The sequence below is a fragment of the Colias philodice genome, chromosome 26 (genome assembly GCF_061535455.1).
Source record: "Colias philodice isolate Cphi_HAF_F1 chromosome 26, ilColPhil1 Martin Lab GWU primary, whole genome shotgun sequence".
NCBI classification, from domain to species: domain Eukaryota; kingdom Metazoa; phylum Arthropoda; class Insecta; order Lepidoptera; family Pieridae; genus Colias; species Colias philodice.
Window position 1 is genome coordinate 5,915,354 of NC_143111.1, and position 10,487 is coordinate 5,925,840.

Below are 10,487 nucleotides of genomic sequence, written 5' to 3' on the forward strand. Positions count from 1 at the left end.
ATGTACCTACTTTTTTTCGTAAGTTTCTACAATTTAAACAATTTATTTATTTGATAGCATGGCGGTGTGGTCCAAAACATTTGGAACTTCCCTTTTAAGTTATATAGACCTACAATACATTCCAAAATAAAACTCACACCACTAATTAATGGATATAATTACATTGTATTTTTAATACAAACATCCGGTCTCTGTGATTTATGGCTTATCATTAGAATTGAGGCCATTGCCTGAATCATAGACAAGGCAATTTATCACAAAGCTAACCCGCTGCTGATAATGTGTCGTTCAACTTTTGAATTTTTTAAACACATGCAAATATTTTTTCTAAACATTCCTTGGGAAGTATCTTAGGAAATTGTTGCATATCTTGGTATAGAAACAAGCTTGAGCTTACGCGTTATAGGTACTCCTTTACTTTCACTCTTTACTCTTTAGTACCTATTCATATAAAATAAAAAAATTGTGCACAAAATTATTATAAAAAATGGAGACAATAAAAATAAAAAGATATCAAATATCAGAAGGGCTCGACAGACATTGCTATCGGAGCAGCTGTTATGATTTAGATATTTTTCAGCATTCGATTACAACCAAACCAGTGAAAAACAGATGAGAACCACCTTTTCTCCTAGAAAGTAGAAAAATTACTTTTTTATGTATGTAATAATTGTATGTGGCAAACCTCTTATGCTTAGATTACAAATTACCTATGCTTTCACTAGCGAAAACACAAATCAAAACCCATCAACTGCTCTTAACGTTTTTTAACCTGCAACTTATAAAATCCGTAGATTAACTAGGTACAAATTATTCATAGTTAAAGACCAAATTATCTGTACTAAACTATGCGTGATGATTTAATTTATTTTTTCTTTAACATGCAATACTTAGTCCTAGATATCATGGATAATCTCTGAATGCATATAGGTATATATAAATATGTCTAATTGTTCCACGTATTAATTCCACGATAAGTGGGTTAATAGAATTAATTATATTTATTAAGATGACGTGTGCATAGTGCAGTAAGTACACGTCATACAACATACTAGTAATATGATATTGCACCTGACTTTACTCCTTGATAATAGTTATCCCTCGTTTGACGCTTCAGAAAATAATATTTCTTTTATTTGTAGCTAATGTTTCGTCTGCATACATAGGTAGGTACTACTACTACTAGGTAAGTAGTAAGTTAGTAGTAGTACATATTATATAGAAAATGGTCTGGATATCTTATACCTACGTCGTAGGTACAAATTACTTAAAATACATTTGAACTAATCAGTAATTATTTTTAAAAAAGTATCTGCTATTTGCAGATATAAAGTTTAAACCGTTCGTAGATAGCAGAGTCATGTGACTGAAAAATAAACAATTATTAAAATGTATACCAAACTTTGATAGAGTAAAAATAAAAAATACAGTAATAAACACTTGATTGTTAAATATTTAAGATAATGTCAATATAATAGTTTGATCAAGCTAATTTAACGATAATATATTGTAGGATGTATTTTAAAATCTTTATATATATCTGTAAATTTAAAACCAACTAATTTAAGAGTCAATGTAAATGATAAGGGTTGGTTCGCACGGTTCAAAGGGTTATCTAAAAACGTGCCATGAATTACTGAGCTAAGGCCTTGAATTTTGTCACTTTTATATCTCAATTAGGGCATTTATTAGTTCATCGGTCAGAGCAGCAAATAAAAAATTGTAAGGAAACTGGCATGTCCAAGAATCAAAAAGTTAGACCTGCTTAGTTACATACATAGTGTAAATCTAGATACCTACTAATGCCGGCTTGACGGAATGTAGCCAAAGATCATTAGATTTAATAACATCAATCTTTTAAATAATTATTAGCAACACATATTGGGATAACATATCTGTGACTGATCGGATTTAATTTGATATAACTTGAGAAATTGAAGATAGATTTTTAAAATAATAATATATTTCAAGAAAATTCTTGCAACATTTTTCATTGGATTCTTTATCGTTCGATTAATTTTGTTTACGGGCAAATACTTAGATCTTCTGTGTCACACTGTCACCTAAGGCAATAGAATCCAGTACCACTGAATTCTTAGCCATTACGCCTAAAACAATTATAATGCGAAGTACCTAAATCAAAAACTCATGACAGTAAAGCATATTTCTAGAAACAACTATGATCCTATAATATACCTATAACATCCTTCACATTAAATATAAATAAGGAACGTGAGAACCCAGAGGATGTAGCTTGTTGTCTTAATGTCACATTTATTGTGAAGTAACAATATACCTACATTATCATAATAATTGTAAATGCAATCAGTCTGCACTGGGAAGTGAGATCAGATGAGATCTGTAAATGCTTACCTATATGAATGTTTCTTTGTCAGTTTGTTCGTAATTTATAAAATAAAACATGCTATTTAAAAATGCGAACTTTGCTCTACAATTATTTTTCTGTTTAACCTAGCTGCTATCTGCAAATTTGTGGTGAAAAAAAAGAACACGTTAATTTTCCGGGTTTACATTTTCCATGGCAACATATTTGGAAGTATTTCAGAAGGGCAGATATTTAATCTAAAATTTTATATGGAATGGTATAAGTAAATTTATTATATTTTGAAGATAACTGAGAATGAAAGTTACTTAAATTTTTACTCTTCCAAGTTTCTTCCAAACTCTTCCAATTTTACTACCTATTGTGAAATTTTTTCCACAACAAACTAAGTACCTACAGACTTTGTTTTTTCACAGGAAAAAAAATATTTTTTATAAGGTCAAATAGCAAGTCCAAAGTACAGGTAAATCTATTAAACATTTGCACTAATTTACTTTGGACACAAACGCAAATCACAAAATCGACCAACATTTATGCATGACCTTCATCATCATTCATCAAATCATAAATTAGAGAATAATTGAACATAATCACACTTAGTTTTGAATCAGGAACATTTTCAGATAGTAGAGTACCTACATTAATAATATTGTGGTCTTATATTATATAACTGTAAAAATATTGATTCGCTTTCTGCAGCCGATTTTCGCATATAGCTAAAACCAAGTCATGCAGAAAACAATGTTAAATGTTTTCTTGCTTAAACAAACGGTTCTGATACATAAATATAATAAGAAGATACGCGTTTAAAGCATAGTTCACAATGATACAGACCTAATCTCTTGGGTCAAGTTCACACAATGTTTACGCGTAACATTAGCAAAATGTAAAAAAATCTCAGTTTCAATACCGCCGTCACGCGGTGTGTTTTAAATTATTTTTTTGGTTCCATTTTCAGCTTTAATTCAGTTTTTTTAAATATGTTATTTTTAATATTGACCGTGTTTTTCTGTTGTGGCTTGTGTGATAGTGAAGAAGGTGATCTTGGATATAGTTTGAATATTGGGAATGCAATTGATGTTTTCGCTAAGTAAGTTGAGTTATTCCGGCTTTTTTAATACATTTTTAACTCATAGTAGAGTCTCCATATAATGATACGAGGTAGGTACCTACATAGAAAGTAACAGACAGGATCGCAGGCTCCACAGACATACGCAGGCTCTATATTACCTATGAATGGGGTGCATAAAACAATCTCTACGTCTATATTTTGGGTAGTTTCGCAATGTGAATAATGTTAACTTAAATAGTAAGTACATTTCATCATAGTTTAATTGAAATGAGTGAACTATTGAGTGTAATTTAATATTGTAATTATCGGCTGACCATTTAAATCTTTGTAAGTAGTTCTAATAGCAGATAATGAATGACGATAGTATCTGTAAATTCAATTATTAATGAATTGCTGACTACTCAAAGCTGACTACAGCAGCTTTAACACAAATTACCTAGAAGACATGGTGAACGTTATAATGAGTGGTGCAAATAACGTGAGAGAAAAATATAGTCTCCTTGAGAAACAGCTACAGAAATATGTGACCACAAACAGAAACCAAAACCACAACAAATACCAACTTAGTGACAAAACTCTAGAACTAATCAATGAAAAAAAAGAACTAATATCCAACCAAATAGGGAAAGAAAATATAAAATTTATAACAGAACTAAGCAAGAAAATAAGAGAGAACATAAGGAAAGACCGAAAGATGAAAAGATTACAAACCTTAGAATTCCACATATCAAGAACAGGAGGCGTTAAAAAAGCATTAAGTGAATTAAAAGAGACTGGGAAAGAGTGGATACCAAGACTGAGAAAGAGATCGAAGACCACCTCGAAGCGAAAAACTATTAAGGATGCAGCAACAGATTTCTACCAACAGTTATACGCAGAACAAGAACCATCCAAAATTAGTAAATGTTGCAATACAGATGACGAAGAAACCATTCCTAGCATCTTACAGAAAGAAGTGGAGCAGGCCATTACAAGCCAAAAGATGGGCAAAGCACCAGGACCAGATAAAATAACTAACGAACTAATAAAAGGAACAATGGAAGAGTTAGTACCAGTTCTGACCAAAATATTCAACGAGATCTTGACAAGTGGCTATATTCCAGAACAATGGACCAAATCCCATATAATATTATTATATAAAAAAGGAGATAAGGAAGACATTGGTAATTATAGGCCCATAAGCCTAATGTCAAATGTATACAAGGTTTTTGCAAAACTTATACTAAATAGAATCACCCCAATGCTTGACGAACAGCAACCGATTGAACAGGCGGGCTTCAGAAAAGGTTTTTCAACTTTAGATCATATCCACACAGTCAAGCAGGTGTTGGAAAAATACAATGAATACAACAAAACCTTATATATAGCCTTTATAGATTATGCCAAGGCCTTCGATAGCATAAAACACGAGTACATATGGGAGACATTAAAACAACAAGGAGTACCGGCAGTATACATTAACATCATAACAAAAATCTACTCAAACAGTAAAGCCAGAATCCAATTAGAGTCTCTAGGTAGAGAATTCAACATAGAGAAAGGGGTGAGACAGGGGGACCCGCTCTCACCCAAACTATTTTCCGCAGTTCTTGAGAATATTTTCAGAAAATTAGACTGGGAAAATTTCGGTCTAAATATAAACGGAAAAAAATTGAACCACCTCAGGTTTGCGGACGACTTAGTCCTTCTCGAGGAAAACCCCAAAAATTTAGAAGTCATGATTCAAGGCCTAAACAATGAAAGTCTGAAAGTCGGATTAAAAATGAACGCCGAAAAAACTAAACTTATGACAAATGACCAAAAAACGAACATAAAAATTGGATATAAACATCTCGAATATGTCGAACAATACACATACCTGGGACAGATTATTTCTACCACGGAACAAAATATAAAAGAGATAAATCTGAGAATAGCTATAGGGTGGAAAAAGTACTGGGCCCTAAAAGAAATAATGAAGTCTAAAGACCTTGGTATGGCGATAAAAACAAAAACTTTTAACACATGCATACTGCCGTGTCTGACTTATGGCTGCGAGACCTGGTCATTGACCAAATCGCTCAGGGAAAAACTAGCAATATGCCAAAGGGCAATGGAGCGAAGTATGACAGGCGCACGAAGACAGGATCGGATTAGAAACACCATTCTAAGATCGAAAACGAAATTGACGGATATACTCAAAAGAATAGACAAACAAAAATGGCGATGGGCAGGGCACATGATGCGTGACAAAAATGAGAAATGGAGCAAGGCTACAACTGAGTGGTACCCAAGAGATGGAAAACGAAATAGAGGAAGGCAAAAAGTAAAATGGGAAGACGATCTGAAACTGACGGCAGGTGCAAAGTGGAGAAGGGTGGCAAATGACAGAAGCCAGTGGAAGTTTTTGGAGGAGGCCTATGCCAACAGGCACACTGAAATTAGAGACATATTGTAAAATAAACAAAAATTTGTTTATGTATAGTGTTAGATTATGTTGAATTGTTTACTGATTTCAGAATAAAGGGCTTTATTATTAATGAATTGCTGCTTATTATACAGTAATAAATACCTATGTATCTGCATTCTAATACATTTTAAAGACGATGTGACTAGATTGTCTTTTATCTTTTTCCTAACTAATTTTTGGTGCGCTCTTAATTAATATTTTCGTACAAAATAAAGTTTTAATTTTACGTACCTAGTAAGTAGTAACGACGTATATGTATTATAATTTATAACATAGGCTTAACTTTATGACGTAGGTAGTAAGGTAATAGTAATTATGTATTAAAAAAAAGTAACCTGTTTTATTTATACAAATATTTATTCATGCGAAAACAAAACAAACGAACAACGAATTGATGTAATGTAACAGTTAAATAATTTTCAGAATTAAATCTCGCTCAAGGTATGGATGAGTTATTTAGTTTAATAATATACTAATTAATGTAAAAATTTAAATCTATTATCAGGAGCCAAGTTCAGATTGTAAAACAATTGATGATGCAAATTGTTTCTATTCGGACATAGTGTTAAGGTCGCAGTCACAGATATAAAGCGATAATGTACTTACCTAAATGATTCGGTATTTGGTATTTTTACACAAATTTTGGGCGAAATAAATGAAATACAGGACAATGCAATAATTAGTTATCATGTTGGGTATTTTTTTCGTTTATTTTTAAATTTCATGAATTGTAAAGTCAGTACATACATAATCGGTTAGTTTTCTGTTTCTTTTTTTTTTAAATAACAGATTGGAATAAGGTTTTATTTTATTATTATGTGGCATTGTAGGTAAAGGGCTGGCTGTAAGGGGTGGATAAGTCTTTAAAAAAATATTTCTAGTACCTACCTAATGATTGATGAAAAATCTATGAAACATCCATGAAACATAGAATGAATAAATTAAATACCAGAGAGCTTAACAATGCAATGTATTTGCATATTATAATTTATATTGTACTTATTTACTTGTTACCATGTGACACTTTGTAGACTACGTTTTTTTTTCACAATAAAGAAATTGTACGATGTAGAAATTAAGGTTTTCACAAGCTAGGTTCAAAAAGATATTAATTAAACAAAATAGACGAAATCTTTTAGTTTCCAGAAAATACTAGTTGTAGAGTAGGTATACCTCACTCCCCGTTTGTTTATAGTTACCTACCAAAAAAATTATCTGTCTTACCACAAAAAACTTTAGACAGGGTTTAACTTTATGCGCGGGTTCTCTTGTCGTATTTCACATAATTATTAAAGTGACAGATCCCTGGTTTAAAGTTACACTGTGTTTAAATTGTTTTGTAGTAAGACCATAAATTTATAAGTTGTCTATTATTTCAGTTATGGCGATCTCTCCCAAGTGATGCAAGTACTATCAGCTGATTATGAGGAAGAGAGTTATGAGCCGATGGAGCCATTTAGAGAGAAGAATATACGAGTCTTTGATAACATCTACAGTGGGGTCACCCCAGGGGACACTATGGTGGACATGAATATACAATTATGTGAGACACTCGAAGATTTGCTGCAGGCGTACTTCCAGAACTTTACTATTGAAGGGTATGGTCAATATTGTTAATATTTGTAGATTATATATTGTATTCTGTGTTTTGAGGGTCAATTAAGTTGTGTAGTCTTTATAACATCGTATGATTACCTACTTATGGAGAGGTACTTATATAATAAGGTACTTAAATATTTTTTTATGTTTAGGAATGAATTTAAATTATAAAAAAGCTATCTACTACCTAGTCTAGTGTAAAACTTTCATCTGTGAAAATCTTCGTACATAGAGCTAAACAGTACCTGCCTAGTTAGTAGGTACTATGAAAAAGTTCTTTAAATGTTGTAGCAGTTTTATCTTCAACTTTTCAAATCAATCATTAATAATAATATTTTCAGTACAGACATGCCACCTAAAGCCTTCCTCGGTGATTGGATGGAAAACGAAATTATGCGAGCGTTGGGCATTGAATACGACATGAGACCAGATAATTGCTGTTATGTTCTTGTTAAACTATCAAAAGTTAAAACATCCGTGAAAATAAATAGCCTCAATGACGCAAAAGTTAAAGGCTACGTTCAGAAAGCGATAGACCACTTGAATATAAGCGATTCTACGGAGATAAGACGGTTTATGAAGAGCTATGGAACGCACTACATTGATTCTTATGTTACTGGCAATTGTATTTACCAAGTAAGTGACCTGGCAGTGTATAATTTATTTATTTGTTAAAATAAGATCACAGATATCCAGTACCTATCCTAGAGGTAGAGATAATTAATTGGACATAGATACAATTTTCTCTTTATTTGGAAATCGAATGGGCTATCATAAACCTATTCTTGTGAAATATTGCTAGCGAACTTTGATTTTTTTTAAGATACATCGGCATAGGTATGTAATTTACCTGTACCTACCTACTAGGAATTTTCGCTTACTCTACCATGCAGATACCTATACCTACTCTGAAGCAAAGCAGCGCTGAAGAATATTAGTGCCTGTGAAAAACAAAAATGTATGCGCAGAATATAATTTAATGTACATAATTATTAATGACATATATGTATTTCAGGTATTCAAGTACAAGAGAACTGGCTACAATTTACTGAAGTCGTATATAAGGTATCGGGAGCGCAGAAAATCCAACTCTGATAGTTTGAGATTTTACTTTTCCTCATACTTCTTGAAACAAGTCGGGGATATAAAAGTAAGTATTCATTTTGTATTGTTGATTTTTTAAAGGAAATTTTTGTTTAAAAATAATTACATCCCCTGTACTGTCTTACTCATCAATAAATATCAAACTATGCAATGCTTAGTGCAATATTCTTCGATATAATATAGGTTCTCACAATTTCCAAAAGAATAAGCTATGTTCAAAGAAAGAAGAAACAAAAAAATTCACGTATTTTTGTCTTCTAATATATTGTCTTTATTTTTCAGATAGCGAGTGGCAACAAAACAGTAGAAACCTGGGCCAGAAACAACCTCAAAGATAGCCAGTATTTATTTTCCAGACCCAGCCTATTACGCCTTCATTACAACCCAATTCTAGCGTCTCAATTAGACGACATGTTAGATAATGGAGCCCTCTTAAGTCTTAACTTAAAAACATTAAAACCTCTGTTTAAAGATCGGTATAAAGCTCAAAAATTCACTGAAATTGTAGAAAACGATATGAGACTATGGGAAGTAAATACGTGAAAGATATGAAATATTATAGGTACCTAAATAATTAATAGTAAATAGCCTCAATTGTCTTCCAGTTTAATTATTTCTGAACGTGTTTTTGTGTTAACCATTGAGTAAACTTAGGTAGCAATGAAATCCTTAAATATAATCAATATATAGATTCTGTTAGTAGTGTAAAATTAAGACTAGGACCAAACCAGGACGTAGTTAATAATAATTTGAATTAATGCTAATATAAAAGCGGTAGGTTTATTAGGCCGCCTTTCCATCTACAAGAAAACTTCCGCAAGAAATGTCCGACAGTCTGTCTGACAGAAGCTTGCAAGTCTAATTCCGCGTTTCCACCTGCAAGTAGACTTGCAAGCTGCTGTCAGACAGACTGCCGGACATTTCTTGCGGAAGTTTTCTTGCAGATGGAAAGGCGGCCTTAGTCTTGTATTCACAATTTTTTGTTTTACTGAGCGATTCGTATCTAGAGGTTTGTTCGTAAAGATTTTTGAAATGAAGCTTCTTTAGGCGCGTTGAGAGTAAAATTTAAAGGTGCCGTCATGGCAATACAGTCACGTCATGGCGTAAGGCGACAAATTTGGTATCTTTGAATCTTGGAAATGAAGTCAGTGCTCTTTCTTTAATTACTTAAGATTTGCGCAGTGCGCTTTAGGATAAGATAACTTCACAAAACGTAAGAACAATCACGTATGACGGTTGCGATTTATTTTCTTATCATAATCGTGTCATATTTATAACACGTTTGTATGTCTGTTTATCACTGAGCTTCATCATGTGTTGAATCAATACAAGTTGTAATACACAGAAAAATAAAGTGCACACATTTTAAATAATTGAAAATTAGATATCGTTGTATAAGTATAGTTACATATATATCTACATATTTTGGTTATACAATTGTATAATAAGTAGGTTTTTATAAATTATAATGTAAATATAATTTATCTGGCATATCTATACTAATATTATAAAGCTGAAGAGTTTGTTTGTTTGAACGCGCTAATCTCAGGAACTACTGGTCCGATTTGAAAAATTCTTTCGGTGTTAGATAGCCCATTTATCGAGGAAGGCTTATAGGCTTAGTTATTAAAACAATGTAACATTTACAGTTTATTTACAACCAAAGAGTACTTGTATTTCAATGATGGATATTATTTATTCCAAAATTACATTTATTGCAATATGCAATTCATCAGTAAATAATTATAATTTACTTTATATAATTTAAGCTAGTCCACAAAGTGAGAATAACACCTATTAAATAATGTTAGTTACAACATATTTTTAAATATAATGTACACCAGGGGCCTTAGACAAAGTAACAATTAAAAAACGATAACGAAGTTAGAAAAGGCAAAAATGTATGGGATTGACATACG

The 10,487-nt window shown here is 32.0% G+C and overlaps 1 protein-coding gene across 1 annotated transcript; it reads left to right on the forward strand.

Moving 5' to 3' along the window:
* Window positions 1-3,286: 3,286 nt before the first annotated feature.
* LOC149476934 (torso-like protein) lies at window positions 3,287-9,235 on the forward strand. The gene is made up of 5 exons (XM_089711429.1): window positions 3,287-3,434; window positions 7,245-7,463; window positions 7,806-8,100; window positions 8,480-8,614; window positions 8,851-9,235. Exons 1-5 carry the CDS (start codon window positions 3,325-3,327, stop codon window positions 9,109-9,111), a joined length of 1,020 nt encoding a protein of 339 aa, XP_089567555.1. The 5' UTR covers window positions 3,287-3,324; the 3' UTR covers window positions 9,112-9,235.
* Window positions 9,236-10,487: the final 1,252 nt, after the last annotated feature.